Below are 14,851 nucleotides of genomic sequence, written 5' to 3' on the forward strand. Positions count from 1 at the left end.
GTATCTGAAGCTTTTTTACATGTTTCTGTGTTGGGCAGTGTTACTTTCTTATCACTGCTTCTGAAGTTGATCACAGCATTTGTTCATCAAACATCTACTCAGAGAAGGAATCAAGTTACTGATCTTTCTTACAGTAACTAGTGTTTTTGTATCTTCATACTTCATATAACTCAACCTCTTGTCTTAGAAATCTGGCATGCCTGGAGCTATAGTTGAAAGAAAACTAAAGCATGATAGGTATATTCTGTCTCATTGTGAAGCATGAAGAACATCAGTGAGTATATACATTGCTTTTACCACAGGCATGTTCAGGCTAGAGGTAAGGAAGAAATTTTTTACAATGAGGGTGGTAAAACACTGGAACAGGTTGCCCAGAGAGGTAGTGGAGGCCCCATCCCTGGGAACATTCAAGGCCAGGTTGGATGGGGCTCTGAGCAACCTGATCTAGTTAGCAGTGTCCCTGCTCACTGCAGGGGGGTTGGACTAGATGACCACTAGTGGTCCCTTCCAACCCTAAACATTCTATGATTCTATGATTCTATGTCAGCTGAGCATTACCTCAATATTGATAGGTGATGTATAAAGCACCTGTGTACCTACAGTGTAAAGTGTCAAATGTTTTGTTTACAAACTGTAAAGGTATGTAGCTTTTCTTTGAGAAAGATTTCTGCACACACACAAAGTCTGTGTGAAGAATCTAATTTTATATAATCTTATAGATCTTAAAAAATACATAATGTGTTAAGGAAGGGCGAAACTGTTGAAGCCTCATCTCAATGTAGTAAAACAGGAATAGTCAAAGGAATACCATATGCACTTGCACCACTTTTTTGTAATGTAGACTTGTATTCAGGCACTAGCAACAGTGCTGTGGAATATGTTAAAAAAGGAATGTGAAAGCGATTTTTATTAAGAAAAGCCTGATTTTTTTTTTTTTGAGGAACAGTGTAGAATACAATTATTTACCCTCCTAAATACCTTCAACAGTTATTCCCAGTAAATGGCATTGCCCCATTTGCATCTAATTCCTTTTTCCTTCCTGTCCCAGAGTTCCAACCAGGAGTGCCATGGAAAGGTATACAAAACATTGACCCTGAATCTGACCCCTATGTGACCCCTGGAAGTGTGCTGGGGGGGACAGCCACATCTCCCATTGTAGATACTGACCACCAACTTCTGCGGGACAACACCACAGGTAAAACAGAGAACAATTGGTATGTGATTATTTAAGTAATTCTGATATTCGAGAATATTCTGATGTTCCTGTCATAACAGGGTAGCAGTCTATTGTATTTGACTAAGAAGGAAGCCTGTGTGCCTTTGCACCGTGGCTGTGTATCGCGTGAAAGCTTGGCATTGGTACATAATCGTGGTTCTCTTGAGGTTTAATGGTATTACAGAAACTCTGTGAAATTGGCCTACTCTTTTCTTTCTCTCTCCTTTTCCCTTTGATAGGGTCTAATTCTTCCCTCAACACCTCGCTGCCTTCACCTGGTGCCTGGCCCTACAGTGCCTCTGACAATTCCTTCACCAACGTTCATAGCACTTCAGGTATGCAGGCTCCAAAACTTAGCTGGACAAAGCATTTTCCATTTATTCACTAGTTCCTCATTCTTGTTCTACTTTGAATATTTAGTCTCTCAGTGATTTCAAAGGAAGCTTGGAGGTCAAGATTTGAGTGGCTGATGAGATAGTTTTCCTCATGATGATAAAATTCTCTTGTGGTTGCTTTAAAAAATAGACTTAAGATCCTCTGCCTTTCCTCACCCCCCCAATACAAAACTCTTAGCTATGCAAGTTAAAGAATAGGGTAGCAGTGAGCAGCAGATGAAAAAGGGGAAAAAAACATGCACGGTCTGTGACGTGTAAGGGGCTGAGGGACTGTCGTAAGTTCTTAAATGTACCTGCTCCTATGTGTATGAGTTAAGGAATTAGAATAATAACTGGTGAGTGATTTTATTCATTTTAACTTTAGCATATTGGAGTGCTGTGAAGGGAGCATCTTTGCTTCACCTTTTATAGCGCTCTTCATTCCCTGAAACGTGAAGAGAGACAGGGTTTTTAGTCCTCTGGCTTATCTATCTCAGATCCTTGGTAAGAAGGTCTTCAAAGCTTTCTTGTGAAAAATGGTCTCTGTACACATTTCTGAGAAGGGTGCTGGAAATGCTTGCTCCAGACAAACCATTTGGATTTTGAACTTCTTACAAATGTCAGAGTTTTCTCAAGAGAAGACATAATCTCGACAGCTACTTAAAACTGAAGAATTGTGTGTAAATAGCAGAAGTGATGAACATAGCTGAGAGCTGCATCTGGCCCAAACTTTAAGGTTTTTGCATCTTACTGAATAAAAGCTGTTTTCATAGGTTATCTCAGCATCTTCACAAAATGTGTTGAAAATCCTATTTAGCCCTCAAGAAAAACAGTGTTCCTGTTGCCAGTTTGTGGGGTGACTTCCGTTTGAAGCAGTATTTGTGTATGCAGCATTCCAATGACGTAAAAGATTTCTCTTCCATAGCCTGGGGAAAGGAATGATATGTATCAGCTTTGTACCTCTGATTAATTTTTGTCTAGCACATAAGAAACACCCAAGAGAGAAAAAAATTATTGAAGTCATAGTTGAGTGGAGGAAACTAGACCACTGCCTGGCACACATACCTTCTGCTCATCTTGCTTAAACTACACACCAGTGTTTTACAGCCAGAAAGCAGGTCATCTGAATTAGAGATTTAGAATTCACATAGCTGTAAAACAAACTGAGTCTAGCAAAAGCAGATTTTTAAGCACTTTCATAGGTTAGTGCTTGAAACCTGCTTACTATTGACAGTTATTCTGTTGTGCAAATACACTGATCCAACTGTAAAACGAAGCACACTTTTACTTGCTGAAAGCTTTATGGTCTTGATTCCCAAATGTCTTATTTTTGTAACATGCTGGCATATTGTAAACCTGGATTTTTACCCTTTGTTTCAAATAAGTCACTTACTACCTTTTGTTAGTGAATAGACCTTAAGACATACATTTGCACACACGCACGTGAGTTATGATTAAGATAACTAATGATTAAGGTAATTGATGACATAAGCGCCTTTTCCCCTAGATTGCCCTGTCTGTGTTGACTGGTTCTCATTACAGAACAAGGAAAAAAGAAATTACTCGAGCAGTTTTGACTTTTGGGTTGGTTTTGGTTTGATACATGTCCCTTGGTGTCAGAAGGTGTGGGAGAATTTATGGTCTACCTTCTTAAGGAAAACTGGTTTAGGAAGAACTCCCAAATATTCATGACCAATAGTGATGGTTTGGGGAGCGTGTTAATTTTTCTATTGGACTTCATATAATGTGTTAGGCATATCCACTATTGGTCTTAACTTCTAATAGGCATTTGGTAATGCTTTCTAGTAAAGAAATGAACATGTGCTATCAAGATTCTTTAAAAGTCCAGTTGTCACACAGCTGAGTGGCTGCCTTTACATGTTACCACTGTGTCAACTCTGTATGAAATTTGTGATTCATGAGAAAGCTTTAATCTTGTAGGAGGACATCTTTAGGAGGTAGCATTAGCTTAGTAGACCAAGAGTCGTAAATACTCGTTTCAGTTCTCTCCAAGTTTATGGCCTGAAGAAAGTTCAGTTTCATTTAAGGTCAGTCTTGCCCAAAGTTGTAAGAAATTCTTAAATCAAATGTAGTGTGGACACAAAAATTGCTGTTTATCTTATTAATGATTGAACATATGGTTATATTATCATAAATGATCTAGGGATTTTTTTTTTTTTGCTGGCATATATAACATAGGCAAAGATTAACTTACATGTAGCATGGCTTTTTCTGATATGGTAAATTAACTGTTGTATAGTTCTGCGCTTTGTGCTCATCTCCAATACAAATGCAGTCAAAGGGTTTACAGTGATAGTCCAGTTAACAGCTAGTTGAATCTCATAAGTTTCTCTAATACGTACAATTTATTTCATCTTCTAGCAAAATTCAGTGATTACAAATCAACATGGTCCCCAGACCCTATAGGACACAATCCCACTCATCTCTCCAACAAGATGTGGAAAAACCATATTTCCTCAAGGAACACTACAGGGCTGCCCCGCCCGCCTCCTGGCCTGACCAACCCCAAACCATCATCTCCATGGAACAGCACAGCATCCCGATCGGTCAGGGGCTGGGGGGCACAGGACTCAAGGCTTGCCTCTGGTGAGAAGAATCAACTGATAGCACCATTGATCAGACCTGAGGAGTGTACGTTTTACGGCACTAATGGTTTGGAGGAAAGAAAGTTGCAGTTGTCTGGTAAAAGGAAAAAAAAAGTTCCTTCTTGAAATGGAAATTTACTGTCAGTAATTGGGGTGGAGGGTGAGGGGGGGTAGGGGGTGGTTTCCCAGGCCCTGCTTGCAGGGCATAATTGAAGAGGGTTGGGAGCTGCCAGGAGGGAATACCTACTGCATGGGGCCTTTTCAAGACTGGATGCTTTCTGTGGGTGGGAAACTCCTCGAAGATAAAGCCTAGTAAAAAGTGAATCTTGATGTGAAATGTGAGGAAAGATGTGGTTTTGATTTCAGGACTGGAGATGAGGCTTTCATGTGTTAGCAGGGCTGATAATGCTGAATTTGTCTGAGATTGAAAGATCTGACTGTAAAGAAGGATGGCTTTCTTCATATCAAATCTGTCTTGATTGCTCTGTCTTCTAATTTGCAGCATCTACTTGGAGTGATGGTGGCTCAGTTCGTCCTAGCTACTGGCTGGTTCTTCACAATCTCACTCCACAGGTATTTTTGTGGTGGTTGTCTCTGGGAACTTGTTTGCTTTAGCAAGATACAAAATTGTGTATTCTTCAGTTGTTTCTCTTCGAGTAAAATCTAACGAAATCAGATTTTTCAGCATACACAAGATGTCTTTTTACTAAATTGGGCTGCAGTCTGATTGGTTTTTCTATTGTAATCTCTTCAGCTAACTTTAAGATATTCAGGTTCTGCTACATGACCCATCATAACCTTCCATTACTTAGTTTCAAAAAAAACTACTGGAACAGAAAGATTTTTCTTAGAAGTGAGGGTAAGTTGCATGACCATAATGTGGCATGGTTTATAGCTGTTAAAGAAACTGTTCTTTGGGATGTTGTCAATAAGCTGGTGTAACTGCCAGGTTTCACTTTGGTGTTTCCATAGTGAAACCACAGAATGTTTCCAGCACTCCTGCCAAAAACAGTTTAGTTAGGTTATTCCTGCAAGTATTCTCAGAGCTTGCTTCTATTCAAAATGAATTCTGTGGAGATCCTGGTTTCAGCAATCCCAATTAGTCTGTATTCAAGGCTTAGGAAAAGCCTATATGATTATCAGCAGCGCCCTGAGGTCTAGACAGAGAGCTCCCTGAACTAAGGTCTCCTTCAGATCACCCAAAATGGCAAACTGTGCTCCTTTCATAGAAAAGACTGGTTTACTTGATGTGAAGAGAACAGCAGTGGTGTGATGAAGAGGCGCAGTTCTAAGTCTCCCTTGTGCAGGGTAGTTTAGTACTCCTTTAGGAGTCATTTAATGGAAGAAGAATATATTTTGGAGGCATTTAAGTTAACAGAAAAGAGAAGGAAGCAGAATGTAATTCTTTTCCATAACAAATCCTCTATTCATTGTAGGCCAGTATGCTAGAGAGAAGGAAGCGTTAAAGGTTAAGGTGGATTCAGGAACAGTATCTTCAAGTTTCTCTATTTTAACTTCATCCGTATTCGTACCCCACGCACAACTTCATTTTCCCTCATTTGAGGTTGTATTATATAATATGGGGGGGAAGGGAGAGGGAGAAAGTAGCACTTCCTTAAGTATCTGCACATATGGATCCCATTCGTGTGTGCATGTTCCTGTGGCATACCAGGAATGGAATCTGTCTGTACAGAGCATCTTGGAGAACAGCAGTTACTGGAGGTAAGTAACAAGCTGTTACTGCTGCAAGAAGGAATGTAGGCAACAATTGCTGTGAAAACATTAGTTCAGGAGGAATGAACGTTGCTGGGTTTGGCAGAAAGATCACTGACTGTTTCTGTGACTGACTTTTTCATAAACCACAAAGACAAAGGAGCACCAAAATAAATTTAAAAAAACCCTCATTGTAGAGGTGATATTTCCAGTTTTGCAAAGAACTTCTAAGTACTGGTTGATCTAAATTATACTGGAATCAAGAGTGCTGGAGACTAACAAGTTCTGGTTCCTTTGGTGCAAATCCTACCAGCTGAAGATGGTGAGAAGCACAAGTTGTAAATAATTACTGGAAGACCTGCCAACATAAGGATAGTGGCAATTTAAGAAACTGAGTAGGATGGGGAAAACTGGACTCAAGCTACAAGTGAGCAGGAAAGATAAGTCAGATGATTCCATACAGCAAAGTCATTGTAATTCTGAGTAGTCAAGGCATACTGATTGTCTGAAAATTAAATCCTGTCACCTTTGCTTACTTCTCACTGCTTTCACTGGTTTTCCTTTCTGAGAGCAGATTATGTTTTAATTACTGAGACAAGTTAGGGTTGCAATTCATTTGGAGACATAGTTACAAACATCTGTTCTATCCTGGCTGTTCTTCCTCAGATTGATGGGTCAACCTTGAGGACGATCTGCATGCAGCATGGCCCACTGCTGACATTCCATCTGAACCTGACCCAGGGCACCGCCCTTATCCGATATAACACCAAACAGGAGGCGGCCAAGGCCCAGACTGCACTGCACATGTAAGCAGTCCCTGTGTCTGTTCTTTGTCACTACATTGGTCATGAACACAAAACGTCTGCCCAGTGCTGTGCTTTGGAATCTCATTTCAAGTATCATGGTTGGACGGGAATCTTTCATTCATTGACAGAGGAAGAAGAGAAACAAAGACGTCTTCTGTTTGTGTTACTTTAATTGCTGGCTCAAACTGGCACATAGAGAACTAAGAGGGTGCAAATAGGATGGAATTGTGACCAGTATGCACCTTTCTGTACAATTTCGGCCATTTTATAAAACCTTGTGAATTGTTTCAGATGAAAATCAATCTTGTATGTGTAACCCAAGTGTGTGGGAATCTGTTACAGTTTTGAGATACACCTGAAATAGCTTACTTGAAAAGCTGCAGATCTTAGGTTTCCTGTTCTTAAGCTTTTTGGAACTGACTGTGGCTCTGGTATGTTTTGAAAATGTGAGAGGTTTTGAGACAAAAATCTTGGGGGGGGAGGGGGCGGGAGGTCATGGAGTAAGCCCTTAAACTCGGTGAAAACTTATGAACTATACTTATCATATCCTGAATTTCATAGGCTTTTAACCTGTTATTCCTCTGTTTTTGAAAGGCGGCATATGTGCATTTACCATTTTAGCTACACTGTATAGACGTTGTTACTGCTCTTGGTGTTAATGTTGAGGACCTTAGTTTAAATTTAGAAAGCTTTTGTTGTGGGCATAACAACTGAATTTTGGGGGGAGTGAGTTGGTTGGCTTGGGCTGTGTTCCCCACCACCCCCCCTTATAAAGTGGAAGTTCTTGTGCTTTGAGTCAGTTTTACTGCCAAGAACAGCTGAAGTTTTCTGTGCTCCCTCTGTTGTGGCAAGCTGCTGTCTCCTTTGGTTTGGGTACCTAATAGTGGTGTTGCCATGCCTTCTGAATCCCTTGCCCTTACCTTCCAGCTCTAATTACTTTTTTTTTTTCTTCCATGTATCTTGTCTTCTAGGTGTGTGTTGGGAAACACTACCATCCTGGCTGAGTTTGCCACAGATGAAGAGGTTAGTCGCTTTCTGACACAAGCTCAGCCCCCTACACCTGCAGCAACCCCAAGTGCACCCACAGCAGGCTGGCAATCCCTGGAGACAGGACAGAACCAGACAGATCCAGTTGGACCTGCTTTGAATCTCTTTGGTGGGTCAACAGGGCTTGGGCAGTGGAGCAGTGGTGGCGGCGGCAGCAGCAGTGGGGGTGATCTCACTGGCGCTTCATTGTGGGGGCCCCCAAACTATTCTTCAAGCTTGTGGGGGGTCCCAAGCGTAGAGGATCCACACAGAATGGGCAGCCCTGCTCCCTTACTACCTGGAGACCTTCTGGGAGGAGGGTCGGATTCAATCTGAACTTAGAACTTTCAACTCTGACCTCGTGACCTTTTTTGGAACAGCAGCAGCACTAACTTGACCTTTTCGTTTTTTTCAACTTGCAATAAATACATTTATAAAAGGAAAAAAGAAAACGGAGAGAGAAAAAAAAGGTGGGTCATTGACAGACTGTCTGAGCACATAGTTGCCTCCCTTATATAACTTCAGTTTTTTCGTTTGGAATATGAATCCAAAAAGAGAACATATCACTCTTGAAATACTTGAATCATGAACGCCAACTTAGAAAGACAATGTGAAGCAAGTACACATACCATTTAAATTTAAACACAAAAAATTAAAAAAATTAGTTTCTAGTTTTTCACTTTTTCATGTTATACGGAAGTTGTTGCTAAGAAACATATATACTGAAAAAATAGCTTTTTAACTTTGTTTGCACTGGGTGTGTTTCCGTCCTTAGGTCTACCATGTTGGGTTGGGGTAGGGAGGGGTTCAAAAGAAAAAAAAAGGGGGGGGAGGGAAGACTTGACGGAGCCTCACTTTAAAAACAAAAAAAAATTTAAAAAAAATTAAAAAAATTAAAAAACCCACAAAAAAAAACAAAACAAAAAGAAAAAAAAAAACAAAAACAAAACAAAAAAACCAACACTTTGTGATTGGCTGGTTGATAAGTACCAGTGTGTTCTGGCACATGTAACTGCCCACGTGTGCTTGTTTCTGTGTGAGTGCGTGTGCACATGTTCGTGTGTGTGCATTTTTTTCTCTCTATATATAATCTTGAAACGCTGCATTGCTGATGGTCTACGGGCTGGCTGGCCATCTGCATGTCTTGATTCTGAAAACAAGGCAGGCATGGTGGAGTCCCTGTGGCTGAAGCAGAATCCAGTTGGGCTGGATTAAAATTTGTCAGTAGGTTTTTTTAAATTCATTTTAGCAGGGTGCTATCTCAAGTCTGCAGATCATACTGAGTGGATAATTGCTTCCTAGCCCTTGTTCTAACCCTGTGGTAGAGCAGAACACTGCCATATCCAAAGGATTTGGTGAGAGGGGAGCCAATGTTGTTTTTTGAGTAGCAGTGTATTTATTTATTTATGTCTGCATGTGGGGGTTTTGTACTGAGTGAACCCTAGAATGTTTGTTATATAATGCAAGCCATTTTTTTTTTTATTCCAACGAGGGGAAAAGAGAAGGAAAGAAGACATTGCCATTTTTTGTGCGGCTAAGACAAATGTTCTTATTCAGTCTCTCACAAGCTCCAGTACCTTTAAAAAAGAAAATAAAGTGTTTCTTTTCTTCTCCCCAACCTACAAATAGGCACCCATACTCATTCTTGGAGAATCCATCAAAATCTTGAAAGTCCAGCCCAACCAAATCAGCATTTTAATTGATTTACTGCTTGTATTAAAACTGACAAAAACTAAATGGTGTCAGCACGTCGCTGGCCGGCCTGCCTCATTTCCTGAAAGCACATGCAGCTTAACTCCTTTCTGCGTCCTTCATGGTGAGCGTTACCTGTGCCAGGCCTTGGTGTATTACAGCGCCAGACCATCACTGACAGAAACGTTTACTTACGAATGTTCTTAAACCAGTGTGTACTTCAAATGTTTCCTTTTGTTTCTCTGTGTTGTGTTTTTTCCTGTGTACGTGGTTTTGCTTAGGGAGGTATATAACTAGCAAAGACTTTTTTTTTTTTTTAAAAAAAAGTATTGCACCTTTTTGGTTTTTTGTTTTTACTTTTTCTGTACTGTTGCTTTTTAATTTCTGTATTTAAGGAAAGGTTTGGGTTTTTTTTAGCATCAGTGTAGTAGTACTCTGGGCAGGATAGGGGTGACCCATGATCCACAGTGATAGCCAGTGTGTGCGTGCATGTGTGCGCTGGGAACAAAACTTTTAAGACCTGTTGTGAAAAGAGTTGTAGCAGTCTTGAAGGAACATCCCTTGACACAAAGTGGGAAGTCTTGGGGCGGGGGTGGGGGGGAGGGCCGGGAGAAGAGGGAAGAGAGATGGCGGTACTTTTTTCATAAGTGCTAGGACTTCCATGTGGTGTTGTCTAGCTGTTATACTGTCGTAACAAAGTGCCGACATTCTGTACCAGCACATACCTGTCCATTCCAGCCCTCAGCGGGAGCAGTGCTCAGGCTTTATTACCTGGGGGAGTAGGATAGGGGAGTCTCTTTCTTCAGCGTTTTCATTGAAGGATGCGACAATGTCTAATACATTTAATTCTTAAGCGTGGGTTGGGTGGGGAGAAGCAAAAGCAGATTCAAATAATGTAGGGGGGTGTGTGTGTGTGTGCGCGCGTGTGTGTGTATGCCTGCGTGCTGGGGGTGGGAGGGAAGGGCTAGGGAGTTGTGTGGCTTTTTTTAATTCGCCCTTTCTATGTAAACCCAATGTCACAAGGAAGACTGACTGAGGGAAATGCTGCATATACACATGCCTGTAGATTCGTATGCAAAGTGTTATGTGACAAAAAGTACGAGTAGGTTTCTGTTTGTTTAGTAAACTGGAGTGTGCAGCATACTCTGGCCCCTTCTGAATATACTTTTCTATGTCTCCTCCTTCATCCATCCCACCATGCACAAAGAAGCAAAATGCTCTCTTCCAGCTCCTGCTAGCTAGCACCCCTCGCGTGCACACATCCATAAAGCTTTGTTTCTGCTAGTCTCTGCTTGAAGACCAGCTGCGCTTGGACACACAGAGCGGGTTCTTAAAAGTCCTGTGCCAGCAGTACTTCCTAGTGAAGCACCTTTGGCCCGAGTAAGCCAGTATCCGTTCTGTCACATGATTTGCTACATACATGCTGGTTCATTGCTGTGTTCCACCCTCACTTCTCTCTCCCAACCTGCCCTAAGGTCCCTTTTCCTGCACTTTGGGCTAGTTGAGTTCATTGCGATACTATGGTGAAAGCTGGGTGCTAGAGCCCCTCTTGTTTACAAGACATAATGAGGGATTTGAAATATTTAAAAAGAAAAGCTAAATTGTTCTTCCATTGTAAGCTTAAAGGGAAAAAAATTAAAACGTACAAAAAAAAAAAAAGACCAAAAAGTGCATATATATATTTTAGATGAAGACTAACTCTGGGAGCATTTAACAGTGTTTTTGTTTTTATTTTAACATTTTATTTTCCTGCTTTAAATTTGCAAGCATTCTCAGGAATTCTAGGGTAGGAAGCCAGTTTTTTGAAGATGGTTTATTTAACCTTATCCTAGATAGATGGCTGTTTCTTGTTGATAAACTTTTACAAGTTCCTGAATCGTCAAAATGTTTGAAAGTTTTTACTTTAAAATAAAAATGCTAAAAAAAAAAATAAAAAGAAAAAGAAAAAAAGAAAAATCTCCAAATGTTACTGTCAAGCGGGGGATCAAGAATTTTAAAGAGTGTATAAATTAAAATACATTAAGAAAACTTCTCAATATCAGCAACAGAAATTCATTGTAATCTTAAACAAGTTGTGGGAGAAGAAGGGTTATCATTTATAGTGCTTTGTTACTCACGCAGACGTGTGCAGTTGCATGGAGAAGAGAAGTGCGTGAATGGAAATCTATCACTTTGTTCCCTCTTGATTGAAACTAAATGAAAATATTCTTCCAAGCACCTTTCCAAAAACAAAGTGAAACTATAAACCTAACTAAAATGCAGTATAGTTTAACTGAAAGAGTCCTCGATTAGGGTGGCTAGCAGGAAATACATGATGGTGCTTCTTTAAACCACTTTTAAGTAGTGCTAAAGAAAACCAGTGCTGTCAGAATACTCAATAATGCAGTAGTTTTGTTTCCCTGCCTTTTTCAGTACAGAAAAAGGAGAGAATATGGAAAAATGTCAGTAAAATGTACATCAGAAATCAACTTTCCTGTTCTCAGCTATTTGGTCAGTTTTATTCCCCACTTGGAGATTTGCTGCTTGCTTTTCTTCACCCACCCCACCTCCCAGTCTTTCTGTTTAATTTTATATGAGGGAAATAACCTGTTAAACTCTTCTGTTCACCCAATTGCTGCTGGCTGTCAGGGCTTACAGTCTTGAACTTCAGAGTTCGGTGTTGGGATGGCCACCTTCTGTCTCCCAGCTCTAAGGGTCAGGGGCTTACTCCGCCTGAAATGGCCAGGCTCAAACCACAAAAACCACACTAGTGCCTTTTTACATGCACCCACATGCCCTACAGTAGGGGAAGGGAGGGAAGATGAGGCAAGGTGAGGCAGTATAGCCACTTCATGGAAATAAATGTACCTGTTCTTAAGGAAAAAGAGCATCCTGCGTAAGCATGTTGTGCAATGAGTTACGTAACAGTAGTTGAGAGAATTTATTATTTAAAAAAAAAAATATGCCAAATTTCTGACCTTTTCATATCAGTTGCCCAGTGTTTTCATGTTGCGCTGCGTGTACATCTGAGTGTATACGTGTGTGTTGAAAATAATGCATTTATAATAATCGCTTTAAAAAAAAAGAAATCCTGTCATGGGCCAGTAGAGGAGGGTTTATTTAGGGAGTTTGGGATTTTATTTTATTTTTTTATTTCACGGAGAAATTTTCTTGAGTGCTTTGCTAGAGGCTGTGTTTTATCAAATCAGCAGTGTCCGAAAAGAGAGGAGACCATAGGATTTAGTCAGAAAGAGCCCAGGAACTTGACGGTCACTTGGAAGTGGGTTGTGACTGACTGATCACGGGTTGACAGTCTGGAGCTTCAGCAGCCTGCTGGGTCCAAACCGATTGTAGTACAACAGTCTGCTCCTCCTTTCTCTAAACATGCAGGGCTGCAAACGTGAGTGACTGTCTCCTCGGTGATAGTTTTACTAAATTGTTAAAGCCACATTAATCTCACTATTATCCAACTACAGTTGACAGTTCTGTTCCTCTCCAAGTTTATATGTAGCTAATCCATGATGTTGCTATTATGGCAAAGTCATGGCACTCCTAAACCATTGCAAGTGATTCCTGAGCATTGTGCTAACCAGACTCCTCATCTGGGGACAACCATTGCTTAATGTTGTAAATATTCTGCTACTATTTGAGCTCATAACAGGGGAAAGTCGGCAGGAATTGATGTTAGGGTACTTCTGGGCTTTTACAAAACTGTTGCAGGGAAGGAATCAGTGGCAGCATCTTGTTTAAGAATATTGACAAAGAAGGTAGGGAAAATTGGCTGGGGAAAGCACATCTTGGAATAGGCTATGGGCATCTCTTTCCAGCTGAAAATCAAACATGCCATCTTTCACCAAAAAACATTTTTGACTTTCTCCAGTGATAAATAGAACTCTTTTTATCATTTTGTTCTGGTTTTTGGTTTTCCAGGTTATACATTTTAAACATATACGTACTTTACAGGTGGTTTCAGCATTCCTGGTTTTGAATCTTTCAGTGCTTAATTCATTAAAAAATACATTTTAGCAGTCTTCTAAGCAAGTATCCATTTGTTACCAGCCACTTTGCTTACCTCACTCCTCAGTGTGTATCAAGCTGAGGGGGTTTTTTAATGGGTTTGGTAATTCTTTGCTCCATTTGAGTATTTCATTTTAGCAGTGACAGCAAAGTCTATCAAGCAAAAAAAGAAAAAGGTGGGGTACAGCTCAGAAACCTGTGTTGAGACATCTGACATTTACTTTGGAAAGCAGTTTTAATACCATGTACTTTGGAAGACTTGCCGTCTTTTCCCAGTGTTTTTATGCTGTTACCTGGACACTTGCCCAGCAGTCTTAAGAGTGAGGGTTTTGTTGGTTTGGGGTTTTTTTCCAATCATAAGGTGTCAGGTTTTTCATACAAGTTTTTTATTTTGCTTCAAATTAAGTGGCTTATGTAATGAGCAAGAATATTAAGCCAAGTGTGTTTTTCTTCTGCAAGATAAACAGGATGTTTTCAACAAACTGGCTGGCATAACCACCTCAAAGATTAAATAACAGTTGAACTTTTATATCAAGTTGGCCTGTTTGGTTTTTTTCCCCCTGCCATGAAATTTCTAAACATTTATTCCTTAGAACTTTTCCCTTTTCTTTCTTCCAAAAAACGCTGCCACATCTTCCACTGTGTCTTGGTACAAACAGTACTGTAGATTTTTTTTTTTCCCCTTCTTAATTCTTAATTTTGTTTACCTCTTAGGCTTCTAATTCTGTTTGTGCATATTGTTTTCCAGTTGCCTTTAAGAGGAGCACTGTATGTGTATCTGAGATGGCCAAATTTGGCCAAGTCTGGTCCAGGAAATCAGGAGTCATCCTCATGTGAATTAGTCCTACTGACCTTAAATGAGCGAGTACTGCTTGGGTAAGGGGTCTTTGTGTAAGTAAGCACTAGCTGGATCAGGGCCAAGGTAGTAGATGAGGACCTGTTGTATTTCCAATGCAGCAAACATCTGTGTTGCATATATCACGTTCACTGTAAATCATGTCACCTTAACATCCAGGTTTCTGAAGTGGATTGAAATGCTGGTTTTATGGTGGTTGGTTAGCATCTCAGGGTATGAGTCCTGATTGAATAAAGGGTAGTTTTTTCTCTCTAAAGAGGTATGGTTCCCCTAGCAGAAGCATCTTTCTTAATTGTAAACATGCATGCATGTATTTGTGGGTAGGGAGGTAATGCCAAGAAAACTCAGTTGAAATGGATTCTAAAAAAAAAAAAAAAAAAAAAAACAAAACCAAAACTGCAAAAAAACCAACAGATGCTGCTGAAGTGCAACTTTGGTCCTGAGTCTGAAACAACATACGCAGAATCTGCTGGTTTGTCTAAATTGATTTTGCACAAAACACCATTTCAGTTCTCTAGTTTATTTGCTACTATTTTGCAATGTTAGGAACTGATACTGTTAGATCA

General features: G+C 40.2%; 1 protein-coding gene across 1 annotated transcript in view; it reads left to right on the forward strand.

Annotated features, from left to right (window-relative positions):
• The window catches only part of TNRC6B (trinucleotide repeat containing adaptor 6B), a 76,072-nt gene extending 67,528 nt beyond the window's left edge, over positions 1-8,544 (forward strand). The window contains exons 17-22 of the mRNA XM_035903191.1: positions 1,049-1,195; positions 1,456-1,551; positions 3,973-4,197; positions 4,699-4,769; positions 6,576-6,715; positions 7,687-8,544. Of these exons, the coding sequence (XP_035759084.1) occupies positions 1,049-1,195; positions 1,456-1,551; positions 3,973-4,197; positions 4,699-4,769; positions 6,576-6,715; positions 7,687-8,077 (1,070 nt within the window). The 3' untranslated portion in view covers positions 8,078-8,544. The remainder of the gene's footprint in view (positions 1-1,048; positions 1,196-1,455; positions 1,552-3,972; positions 4,198-4,698; positions 4,770-6,575; positions 6,716-7,686) is intronic.
• The last annotated feature ends 6,307 nt before the right edge of the window (positions 8,545-14,851 follow it).

This window comes from Egretta garzetta, unplaced genomic scaffold (genome assembly GCF_000687185.1).
Source record: "Egretta garzetta isolate BGI_Z169 unplaced genomic scaffold, ASM68718v1 scaffold51, whole genome shotgun sequence".
Lineage (NCBI taxonomy): Eukaryota > Metazoa > Chordata > Aves > Pelecaniformes > Ardeidae > Egretta > Egretta garzetta.